The following is a 24,139-nucleotide window of genomic DNA, read 5'->3' as shown; positions in this document are numbered from 1 at the left end:
AATTTAGAAGAAACATTGATGAAGAACAAGACAAAAAAAGTGTTGGTCAAATGGCATTTGTCAGATTTTGGATGGTGCTTAGCTGTACAAAAGTAAATGCGGTGAGACGTTAAGTGGCAAAACAAAACCAAATAAAATAAAATGCTTTAAGTACCCCATTATATTGAATTAAATTAAATTAAATTAAAATGCCTTTATTTATTTTTTATAAATATTTAAAAAACATAAATCTGTCACTTTGGATAAACATCGGAGCACAGTATAATGATTGTAAAAAAAAAAAAAAATCTTTTAAAGTATCTTTACCAGGCATTTGGGAAATGCATGTATTTTATTAAAGACGTCATCAATAAAATGTAAACACATTGATGTATCCTTCATCCCGCTTCATCTGAATTCAAACCCCCCACCCCATGGGTAGGCTTCCTAACGTGTAACACAATCCCTCCAAACAAGCAAGCAGCAGATTGAAAGAGAAATTCTGTGAGGGTTGGATTACAGGGCAGAGCTATAATAATCTGATTAGACGGGGTGCAAACATGCGAGCGTGTGGCTACAGAGAGCGATGGGAACTGTTTCGCTGGCTGAAGCCAAACAAATCCAGAAAGGGAAAGGCTGCTGTGATCTGTGAAGACAGCAGATAATCCCAACCTGGACAGCTGCCTGGAATTTTATTGTCACAAAGTTTCATATTAAAATAGCACAGGGTGCCAAAAAAGAAAAAAGAAAAAAGAAAGTCAAATGATGACTTACACTCCATCTGAACAATTAAACTACTTGGCCAAAGACAAACATTATAAATCAATTAGAATTAAAGGCATAGTTTGTCCAAAAATACAAATTCTACCATCATTTACTCACCCTCATGACATTCAAAACCTCTGAACCTTTTTTCTTGAGAACACAAAAGGTCTAACTACACTGGACAACTTTGACTGTATAGAAAAAAAATCTCATAAATATCTTCTGTGTTCCACAGAAAAAAAAAACTGTGGAAATGGGAATGACACATGAAGAAATAATTTTTATCCCTTTAAATAATGAAAGAAGCAAATCAACAGGTAACACTTAACATTTAAGGGTTCATTAGTTAGAAACATTAATGCAGCTAATGATGAAAAGTATTTCTACAGGCTTTATTAATCCAAGTTTTTAGTTAATTTCAACATTAACCAATCAATTTTTAAAATCAGAAGTTTTATCTGTTAACTGATATTAACAAATATGAATACATACTGAAAAAAAGCATAATGTTTGTTGTAAGTTCATGTTGTCTTGTATGTTAATAATGTTCACAAATGAAACCTCATGCAAAGTGTTACTGAATGACAGTCTGTGAATCCTGTAATATAACAATGTAATATAACATCATCTTTTACTGATTGAAAGTTCCAGATTCTATTTAAATAAAAACACACAGAAACTCATTTAAACTCAAATTGCATAAAAAAACAAACAAAAACATAGAAATGATGTACTTATAATGGAAATTGGAAATACACCCCATACTCATCTTAGACGTTTGGATTTCTGTCAACATATTTTTCGTTTGTTCATTCAAATTGAGACAAGGCATAAACAACAAGCCTTTCCCAGCATGCCACAAACATGTGCGTGAAATAGCACCCTTTGATTTAACATATCCGTGATCCGTTCTAACTATAGCAAGACTCAATTTAACACTCCTCACTTACACATGCACTTAAAAATAAATGTCATTCCTCTGAAATCCGCCATGTCCCAGACATGTCCCGCTATTTTAAGCCACACACAAGTGCCTAAACTTCTATCCTCAGTCTGCCCCTATCTTGCTTGTCTTAAAACCTCTGGACTTTCACCTTAGTCACCCCATGTGGTACCTTGAGCTTCCGGTCTTCCTTCCCCTGTGCCCGCGCTCTCTTTTGCAGCCAGGGCCTGGCCTTGGAGGTGCTGACCAGGCTGCGTAGCACCATACTGATGAACCTCCTCATGGAGCTCTGAGGCTGGGGTGGATGGATTGGAGGAGCCGGGAAGTCCAGGTGCTCGGGAGCTCCCTGCTGCCACTAGAGTCTGTCTCTCTCTCTATCTCTCTCTCTCTCTCTCTGGGTGCCTGGCTGTCTGTCTGACTGAGAGCGTGTGAGTGGAGATACTATAGAGTGGTCAAGGAAGGGGAGGGAGTTTGGGGGCATTTTGGGAAGGGGAGGGGGCCCGGTGAGGGTGGGCTCTCTTTCCCAAACTGCATTCCCTCAGGAACAAGCAGAGGTGCCAGGGGAAGATAAGAAGAATCCGATGACAATACACAGACTGTCCTGTGACATGTCACTGATAGAGTGGAACGAACTCCATGTCACCCTCACTCAGACTAAAACACACACTTCAGCATAGGAAGTCACACTCATGCCACTGAAGTTATCGAATTAAGCAGAACAGATAGACAGTGTGCACTTAATGTATGCAAGGGCTTTAAAACTTGCCGATCATCCATTCAGATTAAAGACCTCATGAAATCAAAATTTACTTTGTTAGTGCACATTGTTTGATGGCTTGGCCATAAAATCCTTAACTGGAAAAAAAAAACCTGCACTCTATTCAATATTCCATTTCTGTACTTGGAACGTCACAATACTGAAGTTGGCAGCAACTTGCAGTTCATGTGGACTTTAAAATTTTACAAGGCATTGCAAAATGGATGCTAGGGTTGTTGCCAGAGCATTTTCTAGGCAGTTTCTAGCATGTTCTGAATGGTTGCCAAAGCTTTGCAAAGCAGTTGGTAGGGTATTCTACTGTAGATGTTTACTGAGTGTTGCTAAATGGTTGCAAAGGTGTTCTGGGCGGTTGCCAAGGCATTGCTAAATGGTTGATAAAGAATGAGTACTGAATGGTTGCCAAGCAGTTGCTAGGGGTGTTCTAGGTGGTTGCCAGGGAATTGCTATGCAATTGCTAGTGTAATCTTCTGTAGATGTTTACAGAGCACTGCTAAATGGTTGCGAAGGTATTCTGTATAGTCAGCAGCTGTTTCTAGTGGGTTCTAGACCATTTCTAGCATGTTCTGGATAGTTGAAAAGGAATTGGTGGTGGTTGCTAGGGTGTTGTAGGTGATTACAAAACACTGCTAAGTAGTTGCTAGGATGTTCTGGGTGGTTGCATGCTTGCTCATGTCAAAAGTGTCCCTACCACCAAGATATTCTGGTCTCTATATATATGATTTGAATCCTGCCTTAAAGGGTTAGTTCACCCAAAAATTTTAATTATGTCATTAATTATTCACCCACTTGTTGTTCCAAACCCGTAGGACCTTCGTTTTATCTTCAAACACAAATTAAGATATTTTTGATGAAATCCGAGAGCTTTCTGATCCTCTATACATAGCAATTCAACTACTACATTCAATGCCCAGAAAAGGTAATTCTTAAAATAGTCCATGTGTCGGTGTTCTGATGTAGACCCCAGACGCATTGTGATTTTTTTTACAAGCAGAGGAGTAAACACGCATGCATCTTGGTACTGTCGTGAATGCGTGAGCTGAGTGACAGGGAAGAGAAGAATTGTTGAATAAAGTCGTTGTCGTTTTCTTTGCACACAAAAAGTATTCTCGTAGCGTCATAAAATTACAGTGAACCACTTATGTCACATTAACGGTTTTAACTATATTCTTCGTTTCTGGCCCATAAAACATGTCACTTGTAGTGCTCTTAATGGAGGGTCAGCGAGCTCTCTGATTTCATCAGAAATATCTTAATTTGTGTTCCGAGGATGAATGGACATCTTACATTTTACATCTTACAACCCTAATGACAGAATTTTTTTTCAGTAATTTTTTTTCCTTTTATGTCTATTGGACTTTTGTCATTTTGTCTGATGAATATGGTCAAAAAGTTGAATATCTGATTGCTTTGAAATCTAAGCTCTGGGAAAAATAACCCTAATGTAGTATGATAATAACAATAGTGATACATGCTTTAGCATTAGCACCACTAATAATCAATATGGACTTTTTCTTAAGTGCCAAGCATCTTGTTCCTCTCTGCTCATGACGATTGCGCAGTTTCTGCAGAAGGTTTTCTGATTCCAAAGAAGGAGCTGAAGTCGCAGCACTCACTGCTTTGTCAATAATAAATCTCAGGACAGAGGCAGGCCTTGCAATGTGGGTCTTGGGCATCCTGACGAATAGAGCTCTGGCAGGGACACGTCTGACCGGGTAAAGCTGCCCAGTTTCCACTGTAAAAACAGTTATTGCTTCCTTTAGTTTGTAACGTTCTTAAATAAGAAGCTTCTGTGTGAAAAATCCTAAAAAGGACATCAAAACACTTCTGTGAACATCATATAATACTATCAAAGTGCTTCACACCGAAATGCCTCAACATAATTTAAAGCATTTTGAATTAATTTGATACAGATGGGATATGTGCCCCTGCTTAAGCATTGTGGGATTGTTGACACTGTGAATGCTCACCTGATTTACTGTACTGAGCCATCAATAGGGTGTCCATAGCAACGACTGCATCCACAGAAACATGCCAGTTCCCTTCACTTTTCTGCCGTTCAAAGACTTGCATAGTTAAGAGCAACTAACAGCAATAAACAGCACACTCAATCTCTGAGCATTTTAACGGCCCTGACAGCTCCTTGTTCTCATGGATAAGTGACACCTGGACCCAGTGAGCTCGAAAACAGACCAGAGTATGCTTGGATTTCCCATTTAATGGGAGTTTTGGGTTTGATGGCATGGAAAAAGAATAAAAGGAATGAAAAATGATGGAAAATAAGAGAATAAATCATTTTGAATTCCAAGAAAGAATTCATAAATAACTCTCATACAAATGTTCTGCCAAGCACTATATCATGTAATTTGTGCTAATGATATTCATTATAAAATGTATAGTTTCAGTCCTAGCTTCTGATTCATAGCAGAGCTGATGTTTACCTTATTATGTTGCACCCATTGAGGACACTGACATCATATCATAACTTCATAAGTTTACTGCACTCTCATGTTGATATATAAACAAACCTAGTCACAAAATAAAGTAACCGTTAATGCAAAGGTGAAGCACAGGAGTCGATCCCCTCAAGAGACTCAGCAATACTGTGAGGTCGCAATTTCAATAATGAGTCTCTGGGGAGATGTGAGCGACTCTAGTGAGGACTAATAACTAAAGCACACACTGGCTTAGCTTCCTACTAAAGTGACGTGGGACATATTAAAGATCCGGAGCTGCCAACACTCTCTGTTCTGAGTGCAGATGAAGTTGTAATCTTGCAGCCAGAAAACTGCTTGCCAGAGTTTAAAGCACAGGCAAAACACACGATGAGACAGTCAAAATGTGTATGCGTTCACCTAGGGCAAAGTTTGTTCAATTTATAACTAGGAATTGACAAGAAGTGACAGATTTGTGTTCTTACAGCAAATTAAAATCCATCATGGTACATCTAGAAGCTTTAATATTCGATTCTACAGGAAATTAACAAACTGTGAGGTAAACACAGCACATCTTCCTATTTACTGCCTCAATATGCAAACGTAAACTCACTTGTCATAGCTTATAGCTGTCATAGACTTTGCACTATGGGCGGCATGGAGGTTTATGAATATTCAAAATGCTTTGAGCGATTCTACATAGCAAAACAGAATAACTCTTGCTTATTGCAGGCGGCAAGCTTCTGTAAATTCTCCAGACTTTAATTAACTTAACATGACGACGGATATATTTCTGCTTGCTTATCATATTTGATATTTTATTTATCTTGTCCCAAAGGAAGAAAATACTTCTGCATTTCCCATCTGGCACTTCTAGAGTTATAAATATTCATATGCACAGTAAATCAACATAAAACCCCAGCTCTGGCAATAAAAGATTGATCTGGGTTAGTGACGTAAGGATTGCAAACATAATGTTTTTTTAACCCGTTTTTTTTAGGAAACTGGATAAATCCATTCACCAAATTAAACTGAATCACCTGAAACAGTTTGCAGCTCTAGTCAGCACAGCTCTATAAGTTACTCAATATAAACTCACTCTCAGATGTTGCCGTCAATCACTCAGACTCAAAATGAGCCAATATCCAAGAGTATGAAAGTGTGTGGTCAAGTCCAACTTACAAACTTTCTGCGAGGGTTTAAAAATGTGTTTCTGATGTCTTTTACTGAAATGGATAAAGTATAACAAATAAAATTTATTGAACATACAACAGTATGAACTAAGAAATCTAAATACCCTTGATCTTTTGATACATAAGAGGTCATTTTGCTATAAAAACATTCTGTAAATTTCAGAGCTCAAAACTTTCTAGATTCTAGTCTAAAAACAGCTAATATTGAAGCCAGTCTGCCAAAACGACATATACTTGTGGAATATGCCACATTATGATGTAATTGTGTGGATAAATGCCACCTCCACAGAAGAAGTTAAATGCCTGCTTCTACATCACTGCCTGTTTAGCCCCGCCCACTGAATCACACATGCAGTGTAAATAAAGAGACAGGTGTACGCAGGTAAAAAAAAAAAAAAAAAAAAAAAAAAAAAAAAAACCTTCCTTTTGATGAAACTTTATTTTTAATAAAGTGAATGAACCCGGTCAATAAGAATTTCATCCTTTGTTCACTTTATTATACTGGGTATTGTTAACAAACAAGGCTCAATTTCGTTTTTCAAAAAGATTGAAACTAAAAGACGATGCTGGGCTTATTATATTGGATCCGATGTCGCAACTCAAGTGTGGGTAACTGTTTTCATTATGTGGTCACTATTGCTTTTTCTTTTTTACAGATCTTTTGATATGTGCTCAGTATGCGTTTTAACTTAAATCACAGCAGCGTCCATCTATGAACAATTCAGGCTGTTAAACATAGACAACTGTTAACCAATCATAGCAGTGGGTGTTTACTTTCGAGTCTACAATCCACAACGCCTATTCAAACAGAATGGTAGAAAATATCCTATTACTTCTAAATTAAATCTTGATAGCATTATGAGTGGAGTAACCCTTTAATTTAATTGTTTATGCGTGACATAAACAAACTGGTCAATCGGTTATTTAAATTAATTCACTGAAACAAACCAGTTGGTGGAAATAGAATAGGACTTCCCATCACTAATCTGTGCATGTTGGTTGTTTGTCAGATCAATTCTCAAGCTCTAACAGAATTTAAAGACATCTAAGATGTGGTACTTTTATAATTCCATGTCAATCTGAAGACCTGAGGTTAATCGCACATGTCTGCGTTGGAGTTTGACATGTCATGGAATCATTCCTGCTGTATACTAAAGCCAAAAGGGGGAAAGATGCAGCCGAAAGTGATGGAATCTCTGTCTAATTCTCCACTGGGGAAGTGTGCAGTCCATTAACTCTATTAGTTAACTCTAAATCCAGTCTCAGTTCAATCTGTCTGAACTCCAAATGTAACTGCCTGTGCAAAGGTGAAAGGTTAACTTCAGTATAGAGGATGCTCCTTTCATTCACCTTTGATCTTTGACCCCATCTGGTTCTCCCTGTAATGCTCTGATACGTCCTATTGAGGGACACTTCTTCCTCATAGAGATGGAAAATAAAATGGCAGTTTCTACTCTAACAGCATGCTGTTGGAACTACTGGAAAAAGTGTTCAAGGAGTTGGGGTGTGAGGGATTTAAAAGCACACAACCCTGAGAGTGTCACAATTCAGGAATTCTGACAACTGACCCAACCTTTCCACAGCTCACCGCACGGTGCCTTAAAATACTCCACGCAGGCTAATGTTTCATTCAACACAACCACAAACTGCATCATTCTCAAACAGAAACAATGACAGTACAAGAAATCTGACAGGATGAGGAACACAAACACAACCAGAATGTAGAATAAATATCAGTAAAAGTGGAATGAATTAATGAAAATACATAGTATTTATTAATATTTGGGTGAACAGAACAATCTGGTAACACTTTACAATAAAGTTTCATTGGTTAACATTAGTAAATGTATTAGCAAAAATTAACTAACACTGAACAATATATTTTTAAGCAGATTTATTAAAAAATATATTTATTCATATTTGTTAATATTAGTTAGTAAACATATAATTGATCATTGTTTGTTCATGGCAGTTCACAATTCTTTAATTAAAGTTAAAGGTATAGTTCACCAAAGAATATAAATTCTGTAGTATTCTGTACTAACTTCTTTTGTCTGCTAAACACAAAAGAAGATATTTTAAAGGATGTTGGTAACCAAAAATTTCTCCACACTGTGGAAGTCAATGGCCGACAGCTGTATAATTATCAACATTCTTCAAAATATCTTCTTTTTTATCTTCAACAGAAGAAAGGTTTTGATCAACTTGAGGATTAGTAAATATGACAGCAGGATCTTCTTTCAGGGCATGGAATTTTGTAGTGATTCCTTGCATTTTTGTAAGAAAAATATCCATATTTCAAACATAAATACTTTTCTCTCACTCCTGTTGACTGTCGTAAGTGGGAGCTCTTCCAGCGGATGACGTATGCGTCTCATGCGCACGCGCCTCTGAGACATGCTAGTCTCACAAGTTTATTTTCAGGAGCAAAAGAAGCAAAGTTTCCTTACTTTAGCAAAGGAAACCCCATTTACTCTTGGCTATTATTGAAATCCTCCAACATTTTTCTTTACAAATCCTCAGTTTGTACTTCTTATTCATGACCTTTTTTTTAATTGTTTTGTTGTCTCTCTGCATTCATTACTAATCACACAATGCAGACATTCTACATCATCTGCCACAACTGCTTTCGCTAATGACAGATGACGGAAGTAATAGAAAAGTGTTTATTACATTTGAAATGTGGATATTTTTCTTACAAAAATGTATGAATTAGCTAAAGGAGGCCTTTATTCACCCATAGGAGCCACGTGAGGCAGGTTTTATACAGATATGCGCACTTTATATAACATTTTGGACCGTTGAACAGAAACACCCACCCACTACAATGATAGAGCTTAGAAGTGCCAAGACAATTATTAATATAACTATTTTTAATATAATAACTGGAATCGTCTGAAAGAAGAAAGTCATATACACCTAAGATGACTTGAGGGTGAGTAAAAAACGGGCTAATTTTCATTTTTGGGTGAACTAACCCTTTAAAGTTAACAACAATGAAAAACTATTGTAATTGTAATGTGCTACTGACGAACCTTATAGCCACAAGGAAAATTAACCAATATTGACCAAGTGTCTGTATACATACTTTAACTTATAAATAGACAGTTTAAAAAACAATATTAGTATTAAGCAACTGGTCCATTTGTGTTGTGCTTCATATTAAATGAAAAACGGTTCATACATTTTAAGAGTGGCTAAAGTATCAAAATAATAATAATAAAATAAAAATAAAAAGTTTAGAAATAATTTTCATTCAGAAATTCCACAAGAAAAAGAAAGAGCTAGTAACAAATCTTTAGTTGAAAAACATAAAACATACTCCAATCTTCCTTCAAAAATAATTTATATAATGTGTAAATATAAAAAAGAAAACATACATATTTTGCATGTAATTCACTCTAGGACGTTTTACAGTAAGCCAACTCCATTTGCCCAAAATCTTAGAAACCACATAGCTGCTGTTGTTTTGATTTGAAATGACAAAGGGCTGTGTGACCAGACACTTACCTCTCATATCAGGCAATCGACAATTTAATATAAAAATTCATACTACAGTCATGCTCCTGACCGATAACTCTGAGTCTAGGCGGCAGTAAAGTATCATCAGCTGTTACAAACTTACCGGCATCATGATTCCAGAATGGCGAAATCAAACAGGAAGAGCTGAATTAAAAAATAAATAAATAAGTCTTTAACTTCCAAAGAACAGTTGAAAAAACTTAAATTATTAATTCTGTTATTCAAGCGCTTTTCCCGTTACGAGTTTGGTCCTGTGATTGTGGTGAAAGGATGCGCCATCTGAACTGGGTCATTTACGTCACAGCGGCGTCCCAATCCAGTGGCTTCGGTGTTTTGTGCAGGTTTTATGGCAAGCCGTTTTCACATTTATGTGTGTGATTCGCATTTGTTTTACTGGCATTTTTAATTTACATACTATATACAAACTGTACATTAGATTATTGCATTACTAAATGAGACTACTGGAATACATACAATCTCTGAAAACTAGTCTTAGTTTTGTAGTACGGACACTAGAATAGATACTGGTAAATATCTGAATGGTTACTAGTAGGGGTGTAACGATTCACTCGTTTTCTCGATGCATCGATTACAAACACTGTCGATTCAAATGCATCGATCTTGAAACATGATTTTTGAATCGTGAATCGCCCGATCTTGAACAGCAATCGATTCAAAATGCTAAGAATCGAATGAATCGCGATTTCTATAGCGATTCAATGCTTTCAAAATGTATACACATTAAATTACTACACGCACGAATTAATGGAGACCTTGAAGAGTGTTCGTGAATCGTGCCTCTTATCTCTCCTTCACGCGCTCCACTGTTTACCGCCTGAGAGACTGTCACAGGATTGCTCGCGCTCCATTCTTCTCTGACGCAGCTGGCGTGTATAGGACTCGTGGCCAATGCCGGAGCCGTCGACAGCTGTATTTATTGCATGGACGGAGCAGAAATGTAAGTGTCTAAATCATACGCACAGATCCATTGAATGATTAATGTTTTTGAACAATGCGGATGAACCGAATATACGAAGGAAACTTTTAAAATTAACCACAGCATTAACAACGACCTTGAAATAAGAGCGCGAGATTTATCTGATAATCAGATGCATGAAAGTAGCGTTTGTTTCATTAGCAAACAGACATCTGGCGCGTTTTCTCTCAGAATCATTCGCTGATGGAGAGGAAAAGTTAAATAGAGATGAAGACGTTTTCACACTGAAAGAGAAGCGATCTCGCTCTCATAGACGTGCCAGGCTATATCTGCAGCTAAACTGAATAAAAGCAGAATGAACTGATGAAAAAAAAAAAAACACACCCACAAACAATTTATGAATGATGCAGTGCTAATTGACATTTATTACAGTACAGAAACTATGAAGTATATTTTCTACCTTATTCTGTGCAGAAAATTTAAATAATTGCTAATTAAATGTAGCCTAGTATATAAAACAATCATAAAATTGCCATTAGGAAAAAAATATAGATTACAAATGATTGATTATTGTCCAGCAGTGTATTTGATTTATTACAGCTAATTTATTACAGCTAATATTATTATTATTATTATTATATAGGCTACATACATAAAATGATTGTTTTTGACATTTCTGTCACTTCTGAAATTATGGCTACGCCCCTGGTGTGACAAAATGTTAGCTTATACATAATACTCTTTAAGCTCTTTTTTAAAAACTTGGCTTACATACATTTTTACGTATGCCATGTCGCATCATTAAACTAGCATTTAACAATGGACAAAAGGTTTTTTGTTTTTTTTTCTAACCTATGGTTCTATAACCATAAACGCTACTGTAATTTGCCCCCTGACTAAGCATTTAAAGAATTTAGTAGAAGCATTTAAATAATCCCGTGAATGCACTTAAAGAATGCAGAATCGAATCGTTATAATCGAATCGAATCGAATTTATCAGCTGCAGGGCGGGATTTGCGCTGAACGCGGAGACTTCTGCTACTTAATATGTTCGTTTGGAAACATGAAAATGTATATGTTGTGCATACAAAATATTGCATTCGGTCATTCGGTACACGTGCACCGTACTGAAAGCCCTGTACCAAAACGGTCCGGTACGAATACATGTACCGTTACACCCCTAGTAAACATGTATTAGAAACATAATTTATTTTATTTTTTTGTAAGGAGCCAATGTTAATCTTGCTTGCCATAAGTGTAAAGAGAACGGACAACGGAATTACGAATTCTACTAGTGCGAAGGTTTAGCTCATGAATACAGCGGAGAGGGTGGTGATGGCGCAGTGGATAAGACACATGCCGTTGGTGTGAGAGACCCGGGTTTGAATCCACTTTGAGACACCAATGTGCCCTGAGCAAGACACTTAACCCCTTGCTGCTCCGGAGGCGTGCGACCTCTGACATATATAGCAATTGTAAATCGCTTTAGATTAAAGCAAGAAATAATAATACAGGGCTTAAAGCAAGAAAAGATTTGAGGCCTGAAAAGTTGTCCAGGAGCAGTTTTTAATTTAAAAGTGCTCTTTGCCTGAAATCAGGAATGGTGCCTGAGAACTTTAAGCCCTGTGAATATTAAATAGATCTTAGTGGGCAAAACGTCCCAAGGTATCCAGACAAGCAACTAATTAATATTCATAAGCTAAACCTTTACAATAGTAGGATTCGAGTTCAGACAACAGCCATTTGATTGTCTGTCCATTGAATCTGCATTGCACCGACTCGTGGTCAAGAAAAAAAACACCACCGAAAGAGTTCACACACTAGAAATTGCATTAATATTCTCTTCGAAAAAAAAAAACTGATATAAGAAATTATGTGTAAAAAAAAAATCAATCAGATTTTACATCGTTAATTAGGTATATTACTAAACATGAATAAGTAAAGCAGGTCAAACGATTATTTGTTAGAATTCAAGATGCATCACATATTATTTACCAACAAAAAAAGTAACATGGTATTATCATGTTTTTAAACATGTCCTTTGGCAAAATCTTGGTATTTTGATAACTTTAGACCATACATGAATATTGAATATATTTACTACCATGATTTACATTCTATTGCATTACAATCAGACATCTAATATGTTTCTTGGACATACTACAGTTTGTCATATACGTTTATGCCAATATTTCAGTTTTCCACCATTATTAAGTGAAGACAAAAAAACCATTACAAAAAAAAATTAGTATTTGATTTTTATCATTTGAATTTGACTCATTTCACAATCAGTATGGAGAGGAAGTTTTGTTGATTGGATTATCTAGGATTTTATTCATCTGTCCTTTTCACTGATGACCATAGTCTAGTGCCCAACAGTGCTTTGAACCTCTTGGAATGTTTAATATCTATAACATCAGATACAGTAGTTGTGCCCATGTAACTCTGGAGAAGCTGACAGACTTCAAGAGAAGCACCAACAAAGTGAGTTCACTTACAGCAGGGTGTTATTACACAATCCAGAAAACTGGGGACACCATGTTTTAGATAGGGCATAAAAATCTAACAACTCCAGTCAATCATTATACCAATGTGTTCATCACAATGAGAAACATCACTAGTGAGACCCAGCTTTGCCTGTGTGTTTACAAGATTGGCTTGACTGTTTGGTCAAAAAAGAAAAAAAAATGCTAATACTGCACTAAACCTTTTTATGTGCTTGGCACTATAGTACAGCAAAATCCTGGTCCAATGTAGTATTCAAACAAAAACGGCTAATAACAACACTAACAATAATAATTACGTCAATAGTTTCCAAAGATCCTTTGGATGAATGTTTATTTACTGAACGCAGCAGTTTTGACCATTGGCATCCTTGAAGCGCAGGCGCATCTTGGGTTTGTATTTTTCAAGGTACATAAGTTGTTTAGCGTTAAAAGCTCCACGCCTTTTCCTACAAAGAAAAATCATTCACATCACAAAATGACCAAAAAATATCATATCCCACAGAAAAAAGAAACTTAAGATTGTGTGTGTGACTTACTGACGAATATACTGGACAGCATCTTCATACATCATCCCGCATTCGATTAAGGCTATGGCCACCAAAACAGGAGCTCTGAACACAAAAACAGCTGTTCTCATTTAAAAAGTCAGGTCACTTGGTTATTAACCAGGAATATCCCTGACTGATTGAGATAAATGTTGAGATTCACAGCATTACAGCACAGCATGTTCTAAAAGAACGACATGTTTCTGCACATCAGGTCCAAGATAACTCAAAAATGACACAGTGTAATATCTCCAACAACAAACGGACATTTCATATGACTGAATTACATGTGCCCTGATAATACTTACCGTCCCAATCCAGCAACGCAATGTACTGCAATGCAACAGCCTGGTTCATCTTTAAATTTACATTTGAGAAGGTTCAGCCAGTCATCAACAATTTGTTCAGGAGGCGAACAACCATCATCAAAAGGCCAATCCTAAAGGAAAACACATTTCTGCATTAAATCCACTGCAATACACGCACACGAAATACCAAATTCCATCGGAATCTGTGGGATATTTAAAGAGGTTAATCAGAAGTCGCACCAAAACTTCAATGCCTTCTTTTTCCACTGGTGTTTTGTCATAAGTTGCATCACAAACCCGGACAAGCGTCTGCACTCCAAAACTCTTCAGTTCCTAAAAGACAGCAACATAGAAAAACCAGTCAGCTTTGACCCTATTGTTAATATTGGTATTCGTATGAACTGCTCCCATGTTAATCCTTACCTCTGTAAACTTGACCAGCTGTGAGTTGGTGGGATTGTGGGTGATGAGAAACCTCATGCATTCGTAGGTGATCTCAACAGGAGCAGGGCGATTCATTTTGACACTCAAATTTAGTTGGACTTGATGAAAAAACAACAACTTCTGAATCTTCTACGGGGTACAAATAATAATTTCAAAATATCTAAGCAATCTGACTTTGAGGCAAATCTCTCAACAAAAAATTGGGAAACAACTTTCACGCTCCCACGAGTTTGAAATAAAAACTAAAGAAGGGAACTATCCTTCTGATTCGCAATTTATAATTACCCCATTCAGGAGAGGAGAGATGATCAGTTGGCACTAGAGAGAAGGAACAACGATTCGCTCTCTAGTACCTGGCTTAGCTCAAACCGATTCATACACTTTAACTCTGGACAAAAAAAGATGCTCCCCGAAAGTGCAGAATTTAAGACGGGCAGACAGGTAGTATAATCTTCATATGGCAGGCCCTCTGTTCACTTGTCTACAATGACCAGGTGCTGTGCCTGGCAGAAGTCTCCACTCACACTGACAAACGCCATAAATGTGCAGCCTGGAATAAGAAAAAGAATGGCGATCAATAAATAACCAGAGCAGTGGAGTCTAAGGCACATCACAAGCAAGTGCAACATGTCACCATTAACACCAAATGATCACTGGATGTAGCCTACAGCTGAAGAGAGACCTCACTCCACTGCAGATATTGACTTTGACCATTGGAAGGATTATTAACTCTCATCATAAAGGCATACAGGTTTTGCACAACATTATAACATGGTGGTATACATGTAAAATGTATCTATTACAAAATCTATCTATTTTCCTATCATGCACTTACTTTCAATAAGTGAACAGAAAACAAGTTGAGAACTCTGCATTCTATCTTCACCATTCGTGGCTGTCTCTACTTTCCACCTAGAAAAGAAAATCGACATAAAACATGGAAAAAATAAGTCTTTTCTTCATTTAAGTCTATTAATTTTCAAAGAAAGAATTCCAGTATGGAAAATAAAAAGAGCTGATGACTGTCTATGTGTTATTACCAATATATATATATATATATATATATATATATATATATATATATATATATATATATGATTGCATGACACATATCTGAGTCATGGCATCCACTGCCCATATACTGTCTATTTTTGATCATTATCTAATTCTTAAAGGGACAGTATACACACAAATGAAAATTATATGTTATTTACTCACCTTCATGTTCCTTCAAATCCCTATAATTTTCTTTCTGCTCTGGAAAACAAAGGGAAGCGTAAAACAGAAGGGCAGTCTCTGTCATTATTCACTTTCATGATATGTTTTTTTCCCCACATAATGAAAGCGAATGATAACTGAGAATGTCATTCTGTCCCTCTGTATTGTTTTCCACAGAAGACAGAAAAATCATATTTTGGATTGGAACGAAAAAATAGGGAGTAAATAACAAAAACACAACAAAATTATAAATAAACTATACTTTAAAACCGAAAAAAATCTGCATAATATCTATGCATGGAACACAATGGGATCCATTTGGTGACCACACATTAATCTATATTTGTGGTGGACGGATTAAACAACAATTTAATTAAAAACTCAGATTCATAAAATATTAACTTTGTTAATATTCCCACGCAAATCATCATGCTCATGAGACCCACTGACTTACTGTGTGAATGTTAAGGCAGTTTATATAAACAGATGTAATTTACAATGAACATCATTAACTGACAGTTCAAGTCATTAATACATGTATATACGACACACAATTTACTATAATTACATTACAATGGTAAATAATTCCTTAAAAAAATAAAGTAAAAATAAAAATACCAAATGTTTTTACGCGATTAGTTCGCTCTTGTCCGGTGTTACCAGGCTAGCGTATGTTTTAGCTGCTAAAGCCTAAATACGTAACGTTATATATTTAAAGACACGAACAATTTCACAATCCATCAATCATTTATATATTCATTAATAACAGAAACAATATAGATATGATATCATATAGATACTTACAAAGAGCTGACGGTAGATATGAATACCGTGACAAAGAGAGAAAGAATTGAGAGAAGCTGCTAGCCGACTAGCTCTCCGACCATAAAGCTCCCGTAACCAGGCTACAATTCCGGTCCGCGCAGATGACCGCTGATTGGCTGCCCGTGGTCACGTGGCCGACAAACCGCACCTTTCACATGAACGTACGCATAGACATCATATAAGTAGACGCCCTATTGGCCGCTGGGCGGAGAAGGGTATTCCTGCACAACCGGAGGCTACAGTTACAGGACCGCAATTCTGTGACCGCAGCTTTAGGACCCTAGTATTTTTGTAACAGCGCCACCTACTGTACTGAATCAACACTAATTAAAGATGGACGACGTGGACAGCAACCAGACGGTGAGTATCGATATTTAATTAAGTTTTATTTTATAACGTTTAAACGGTGCAAAGTTTACATAGTGAGAACTGCTACCTATGAATTAATAATTAATTCCCACCAAATTAAGAATTTGTGAGCTAGTTTTATTAATTAATACGACGTTAATTCGTGGCTATGATTTCATAAATTATAATTGTGTTTTAATGACGAAGTATTATAAGTGAATCTAGCCTGCACTTTAATTAAACTTATCAGATGACAAGAGCATGGTTGATGTAAGGTTTGTTAGATTTACCTGCAGCTTAATGTATTAGAGTGAATACTGGCTTAATAGTCGTTGTTTTACCATATTTAGGTATAAAATATATTTCATAATTAAACTTCACTGACTGCCTAGTTGCAGTATGTGTTAGCCTGTTGTTTTGGCATTATTTTGCAATGGTAAACTAGGCATTTGGCAATTTTAATAGTTTGTTACAATTTGGCCTAATCTGCAGGTCTATTCCACATACAGTTATACATTGCTATAATGTGTTAGTTTCTGTCATGTTCTGCATGGCCAATATGAAGTGATTTTGTGGATTCGATTAGGCTCATTGTAGGACAGATGATTAAAAAAGGCACTAGGGATATTTTCATGATCTCAAAATATTCTAAACAAGTACACTCTCACTTTTCCAAGATACATATAACAATCAAAAAGGGAAATCCCTGCCCGAATTGAAGAGATGCACCACATGCTGCAAGGACTTTCACTTTTCATATATATATATATATATATATATATATATATATATATATATATATATTCCAGTTGAATATGTTAAACAAATGTTTCTTATTTATCTCTCTCTGTCTCTCGCTCTCTCTTTCTCTAGAGTTGAAGCCTACAGCCATTCTATCCATGCAGCAACTGATGGAAAAGGGGTTCACTTTGGTGCTGTTGTGATGTTGTCACAAAAATGACATGTAAATTCTGTACAGACCAAGAGTTTGGACACACCTTCTCATTCAAAGAGTTTTCTTTATTTTCATGACTATGTAAATTGTAGATTCACACTGAAGGCATCAAAACTATGAATTAACACATGTGGAATTATATATTGAATTATATACATAACAAAAAAGTGTGAAACAACTGAAAATATGTCATATTCTAGGTTTTTCAAAGTAGCCACCTTTTGCTTTGATTACTGCTGTGCACACTCTTGGCATTCTCTTGATGAGCTTCATGAGGTAGTCACCTGAAATGGTCTTCCAACAGTCTTGAAGGAGTTCCCCGAGAGATGCTTAGCACTTGTTGGCCCTTTTGCCTTCTGTCTGTGGTCCAGCTCACCCCTAAACCATCTCGATTGGATTCAGGTCCAGTGACTGTGGAGGCCATGTCATCTGGCGCAGCACCCCATCACTCTCCTTCTTGATCAAATAGCCCTTGATGCCTTCAGTGTGACTCTATAATATGTATATAAATAAACATTCTTGAATCATTCTTGTGTCTTGTCTTGCTTCTCAACAACTTTTAAAATATTGGCAGTAATTTAGTGACTCCATACGCTGATTCCAACTTTAACTTACCTGATAATGAGCTAATTCACCTTAAGGAAGTATATCAATATACTGTATAATTCAAGAGACATTTCAAGACTTTTAAGGTTCTTCATTTTTTACAATTGTTTTAACATTGATATACATCAATTTTACAAAATTGATATTTCATTTATATTTTGTGTAAATTCATGTTTAAATTTAAAATTGTGACTCAAAGCACACTTAGTAATTTAACTCTGCTGCATTTTGAAGCTTACATTTAAAAACATGCTACTGAGATTAATATATTGATGCTATATACAAAGTAACGTGACTGCAGTTTCAGGAACGCAGTTTACAACAGGATACTAGAACTGCGTTCCTGAAACTGCAGCCATCGCTATATTGGCCAGTACGGTAGGTGGCGCTGTCAGGAAAAACTAGGGTCCTAGAACTGCGGCCCAGATCTGCGGTCCTGAATCTGCAGCCTCCGGTTGTGCAGGAACATACTATTGGCTGGGCGACGAGATTTGCGGCCGCCATCTTGAACCGGTCGTACTCCTAGTTTCGTTGCGTAGCAGCAGTTAAGATGCCAGAGCACTGTGCAGCATTTTCCTGTTCTTATCGGCGGAGCATCGCAAGTACGGCTCGGGATTATTTTTCACAAGTAAGATTTAACATTACTATTGTACTATTGGTTTTAGTTTGTCCTTAAATCCAGAGAATTGAGAAGGAGCAAGGATCTTTGATAGTACTGTACTGAAAGCGTAGCTAGCTAACATTAGTTAGACTATGTATCTCAACTCAAGTGTTTCTCACATAACTTACTATTACTATTCAGATCAGAAAGAAGTTCGAAAAAACACTTGTTAGATGCACGAAACTTACTTTTAGCGTTAGGTAACGTTAAGTGCCTAATACCAACACAATCCAATCTGAGTACATACATTGTTCGACAGAACATAATAACTGTTATTTGGGTTTGCGCACGTGATATCAGCAAGTAATGTATATTAAGGTTTCTTTGTTCATATTTTCTCTGTTCTGTATAGTGTATTTGAGTACTGTGTAAAGCGCTAATAAATATGCATGATTTGTATTCTTATTATAAGGTGCTGAGAGCTGCAGAGAGGGTGATCCGCCAAGCTTCAGCAATACAAGCTCCCCAGGTGTCAACAGTCACAGAAGAGAGAGAGAGTGTGTGTGTGTGTGTGTGTGTGATGGAGAGGGAGGGAGAAGAGTGTGTGTGTGTGTGTGTGTGTGTGTGAGAGAGAGAGAGAGAGAGAGAGAGAGAGAACCAGAGTGTATATGTCACAAATTATAATAAATTGTTTCTTCAACTTATTAAATATCTTATTTTACTGCAACTATCTGTTTATGCTTCTTTATTATATATTTATAGTGTGTGATTTATAAATATTTTACCTCACATATTTATATTTTGGGCGTCTGGTCATTTATATCTTCTATCAGAATAGAATATGTAACTGAAAAGCCTATTATGAATATTAAAATACGCCGAATCGTGTGTCCTATATCATAGCTGCATGAATGACCTTTGCAGCAAAAAAATCCGCGTCAAAATCAGTTAGGAATTCAGTGAGATATGATTAATTTAATGCGCTGACAGCTCATTGCACCTGACAAACAAGTTACACTGAGTGGAGCTGGCGACCGGTCCAAGATGGCGGCTCCACGGCTCGTTCGTGCCAATAGGCAGTAGCGTTCGATGGGGCGTCTACCTATATGATGTCTATGAACGTACGGATAGATGTTCCTTTTCGACCAATCACGTTGATTCTTCTAACAACTGCTCTTTTTGTGTGTGATTAATACAGCGTATAATAAAAGTTTCGGTGGTAGATAAAATGATTTATTTTAAATTAATTTAAATTAGGTTAATAATGAAAAAGTCTTTATAATGAAAAAATAAACCATATAACCCTATCAAATAGCTACACGTATCATTTAAAATATTTATTTAAATATTTTATTAATTACAGTCAGCAAGAAACTCACATCAAAGATTTAAAAAAAATGAAGTTATGTCACCATCTCCTGGTGAGAAAGAGTTATAGCATAAATTATGTATTTTTTCTATTCATAGCAAAAACTGACAATAATGTATACCTGCGATCTGCTTTAAAAAATAACTAAAGGATTAAAAAAAAAAAACAGAAGAAATTCTGAAGAATGTCATGTGTTTTCATGTATTATATAATATTTGCAAATTGCTTGGTATGGTGATGACATGACATGACATATGGTGACGGCGAGGCTGCAAGGTTTCAAAATATACCATATAGGCCGACTCACGTTACAGTCCCTGTCTGTAAGATAATGTCTAATGAACAGCAAACACCATCACCACACCCTCCTAAAGCAGCTCCATCATCACAGGTGTCTCGTGTGTAAGCCACACTTTCACTCAGGAATTTTGGCGGCTAGGCCAACCTGGTTGGACAGGATTCCTTAAGGGCTTTTACTGTAGTTTCGCCCTATTTTTTCTTTGTCTTTTTTTTTTTTGCTTTTGGTTTTGATATTTTATTGTGCTTGCAGTTTCAATGTCTATCAGGCAACCTCAGTCAAAACACGGTAAGATCTGGAATTTATGCATTGTTTAATACTTATTAATTATTACTGAGTAGCTACCAAAAAAAGATAGGTCTTATTAAAAATAACAATTATACAAAACAACATGAAAATGCTGCATTTTACTTAGTATGTGTATATGTGGTTAGAAGCACAATGTGAACTAATACAAATGTTGAGTATTTTATTGCCTGTATCATTTTGTTAATATATAGCCTACATTTACTGTTTTTATATTCATCAAAGTGTATTGTGTCATCCACAAAAAAAAAAAAAAAAAAATCAAGCAACACCACAGCATAATGACTTCTATTATTATTAGGATTATGTGACAGTGAAAAGTGTAGTAATGGCTGCTGAAAACTCAGATTTATCATCATATCACATAAATACATTACAGTTTTATATATATTAAAATAGAAAACAGTTATTTTAAACAGTAATAATATTTCATATTATTACTATTTTCAAAGTCATATAAATACAGTCTCAGTGAGCATAAGACTTCTTTTAAAAACATAATGTATATACCGGTATACATATATATATATGTCTGTACAGTATGGATGTATGTGTGTGTGTGTGTGTGTGTGTGTGTGTATGTATGAACCTGTCTGTGTGTATACACAAACACACAAACACTTTATGTTTATAAAAAAAAAACATTTTTTGCACAATAAAAAAAAAAAAAACATGTAGGACAACTTATGAGACAACCATGTGACATCTTAGCTGTGACAAACCCAGGTGTGATCCAGCATGACAAATCCACAATTCTGCCTGCAAAATCAAGACAGCAAGGATTCATAACGAGCAGGCTTGTCAACACAGGCTTGTTATATTTAAATGTGTCACCCTTGTGATTGCACAAACACTTATTATAAGGTTACCTGTCATAACTTCCATTTAAAGCAGTTGGAGCAGAATCAGATACTGCAAACTTGATGAGACCTTTAGAAACAATCTGGAGTAGCCTACCTGTTATGCACGGCTGAATGCCCCCGGAGTTGAAATATTAATCGAAGACAAAATCTCCACTGCGTGGCTAATTAAAAAAAGATAATCAGCAGCACAAAAAAATGACATGATGAAAACTCATTAGTTTTTTGGTTAAATTTAGAGCGTATTTTCATGACACAAGTTGTCAGGAGATTCATTGACCCAAACTAGAATGACCTGTTTCTGTGATTTTATCCTTGTCATTGTGCAAAGGTTTTGAGATTCATATGTAATTGTGTTTATTTCAGGAGACAGTTTGTGATCAGGGATGAACTGGTCAAGCCTTGAGACCCTTCTTAGCGGGGTCAATAAATATTCTACAGTGTTTGGTCGAGTCTGGCTGTCTGTGGTGTTTGTGTTTCGTGTTCTGGTGTTTGTGGTGGCAGCTCAGCGCGTTTGGGGCGATGAGAGCAAAGACTTTGTGTGTAACACCAGGCAGCCCGGCTGCAGCAACGTCTGCTACGACAGCACCTTCCCCATCTCTCACATCCGTCTGTGGGCCTTGCAGCTCATCTTTGTCACATGTCCATCACTCTTAGTCATAGCCCACGTCAGTTACAGAGAGGAAAAAGACAAGAAGTACTTGGCCCTCCATGAAGGCACCCATTTATATGCCAACCCTGGGAAAAAGCGTGGGGGTCTTTGGTGGACCTACCTGTTAAGCTTGATCTTTAAAGCCACAGCTGATGCTGCCTTCCTCTATATTCTTCATCACGTGTATAAAGGATATGACCTCCCTCGAATCACCAAGTGTTCACTGGATCCTTGTCCGAATACGGTGGATTGTTTCATCTCCCGTCCCACAGAGAAGAAAATCTTTACTCTCTTCATGGTGGTCTCCTCTGCTCTCTGCATCTTCATGTGTATCTGCGAAATGATTTATCTCATTGGAAAGCGTTTATTAAAATACTGTATGATGCAAGATGCACCACCGCGACGATCTAAAAGACCAGACCCGACGCTTTCCAGCAGCCAAAACTTGAGTTCAGCAAAATTAAAAGACACCTCAATGGACAAAACTGCTATTTAATGACAGCAGGGTGTCGCCAAACCTGTACAGCCTCAGTGAGTTCGGGATACAGAATAAAAAAGACATCTTTCTTCAACATCCAAAATGTAGCAAACAAATGAATAAACAAATTTAAATAAATTAGTCATCTAAGAATGAGAATTAGTTAGTACAGACCTCATGTTGCTTTTAAACACAGTAATGAATATATATTTCTTATATAAAAGATGTGATAGCCAGAAATTTTAACTGTATGTTTTATTATTATTATTATTATTATTATTATTATTTATTTATTTTTTTTTTAGAATATGCACTTTAGAATTAACTTTAAAAGTATAATGTATTTCAAAATAGGAAAAAAATCTGGGTGAGCTGTTTTGTTTATTTTTTTTATGATATCTTTTTGTATTCAGTGTACATACATATCAATAAAGAAATCATTTAGATGCAAATTTGAATAGACAGAGTGAAAGGTTAGTATTTTAATTTTTGAAATATATTATTAACTTATCCTAAAGTCTTTCAAAAATATTTATGTCTTCAGTTTTATCACAAAAAGATATATTCACAGCAGAATGTCCAAGCTGCTCTTATGCAACCACTTTTGTGATTTTTTTTTTTTTTTTGTAGTTTGACACCCCCACTTTCATTGTATGGAAGAAAAAACAAAGCAGCTCTGATATTTAGCTTAACTCCTCATTTTATGTCACACTAAATAAAGAATGCATACTTTGAATAAATGATGGTAGAAATACATTTCTGGGTAACAATTTCTTTCAAACGACTTGCATTAAAGCTTAATATGCTATATCAAATCTCTTAACAGTGTTTCAAACTCTCAGTATAATTCCTCTGATGCTCTCTGGATCTTTTCAGTCCTTTTTTCTGTCAGCCTACACTGCTTTTGTTCCTATAATGCATTTAAAAATAAAATCTTTTAACACAGAGTGCCCAGTGCATTTTTATTTACATGTTACATAAGAAGCACCTCTTGATCTTTTGCCTTCAGCAACCAATGATTACATCCCTCCTACCTTTTCTATCTCACTCACACACCACACTCAAATATGTCACACTGCACACCAAAGGCAGAAAAAAAGAAAGAAAAAAAAGATTCAGTACACATTTATTTGAATGTGTTTCAATGATAATTTCTGATTCTGATAAAATCTGATTCTTTCATCCTAAACATTTTATCCATCATGAACAATTTCCAAGCACTACCAACTCGCTATATAATCTTTCAGTCCAGAAAGAATACGGCAAATGT

General features: G+C 36.2%; 3 protein-coding genes across 7 annotated transcripts in view; 1 reads left to right on the top strand and 2 right to left on the bottom strand.

The window, feature by feature from the left end:
• The window catches only part of ppp1r13ba (protein phosphatase 1, regulatory subunit 13Ba), a 36,268-nt gene extending 26,377 nt beyond the window's left edge, over positions 1-9,891 (bottom strand). For 2 of the 4 annotated variants that reach the window (XM_052580837.1, XM_052580838.1), the window contains exon 1: positions 1,860-2,092. In XM_052580837.1, the coding sequence (XP_052436797.1) occupies positions 1,860-1,970 (111 nt within the window). In that variant the 5' untranslated portion in view covers positions 1,971-2,092. Of the gene's footprint in view, positions 1-1,859; positions 2,093-9,715 lie in introns of those variants that run through there. The other 2 variants (XM_052580839.1, XM_052580840.1) reach the window with 2 other exon arrangements.
• Positions 9,892-12,792: 2,901 nt separating this feature from the next.
• On the bottom strand, positions 12,793-16,527 carry ptp4a2a (protein tyrosine phosphatase 4A2a). Of its 2 annotated transcripts, none has more exons than XM_052581082.1 (8): positions 16,376-16,527; positions 15,189-15,265; positions 14,639-14,903; positions 14,333-14,451; positions 14,150-14,242; positions 13,910-14,040; positions 13,593-13,667; positions 12,793-13,502 (listed from the first exon to the last, which is right to left on the bottom strand). In XM_052581082.1, exons 4-8 carry the CDS (start codon positions 14,426-14,428, stop codon positions 13,391-13,393), a joined length of 507 nt encoding a protein of 168 aa, XP_052437042.1. In that variant the 5' UTR covers positions 14,429-14,451; positions 14,639-14,903; positions 15,189-15,265; positions 16,376-16,527; the 3' UTR covers positions 12,793-13,390. The 2 variants fall into 2 exon arrangements, with proteins under 2 accessions (XP_052437042.1, XP_052437043.1); XM_052581083.1 differs by adding an exon at positions 15,572-15,610 and having other exon boundaries at positions 14,333-14,903; positions 16,376-16,454.
• A 4,246-nt stretch (positions 16,528-20,773) lies between these two features.
• Positions 20,774-23,105, top strand: gjb9a (gap junction protein beta 9a). Its single transcript, XM_052581081.1, has 2 exons — positions 20,774-20,861; positions 22,106-23,105. The coding sequence occupies exon 2, from the start codon at positions 22,126-22,128 to the stop codon at positions 22,885-22,887; it is 762 nt and encodes a 253-aa protein (XP_052437041.1). The 5' UTR covers positions 20,774-20,861; positions 22,106-22,125; the 3' UTR covers positions 22,888-23,105.
• Positions 23,106-24,139: the final 1,034 nt, after the last annotated feature.

This window comes from Carassius gibelio, chromosome B17 (genome assembly GCF_023724105.1).
Source record: "Carassius gibelio isolate Cgi1373 ecotype wild population from Czech Republic chromosome B17, carGib1.2-hapl.c, whole genome shotgun sequence".
NCBI lineage: Eukaryota > Metazoa > Chordata > Actinopteri > Cypriniformes > Cyprinidae > Carassius > Carassius gibelio.
The sequence above is the reverse complement of the archived record's forward strand: the minus strand, read 5'-3'. Positions and strand labels throughout refer to the sequence as shown.

Bases quoted from the DNA above. Each gene is read 5' to 3' on its own strand.
- ptp4a2a (XM_052581082.1), bottom strand. From the start codon at position 14,428: ATGAATCGCCCTGCTCCTGTTGAGATCACCTACGAATGCATGAGGTTT. The intron at 13,668-13,909 runs GTAAGTATTATC...TTTTGTGTTCAG, and splicing joins TGCGTTGCTGGATTGGGACG to AGCTCCTGTTTTGGTGGCCA. The intron at 13,503-13,592 runs GTAAGTCACACA...TTTTCTTTGTAG, and splicing joins GCTGTCCAGTATATTCGTCA to GAAAAGGCGTGGAGCTTTTA.
- gjb9a (XM_052581081.1), top strand. From the start codon at position 22,126: ATGAACTGGTCAAGCCTTGAGACCCTTCTTAGCGGGGTCAATAAATAT.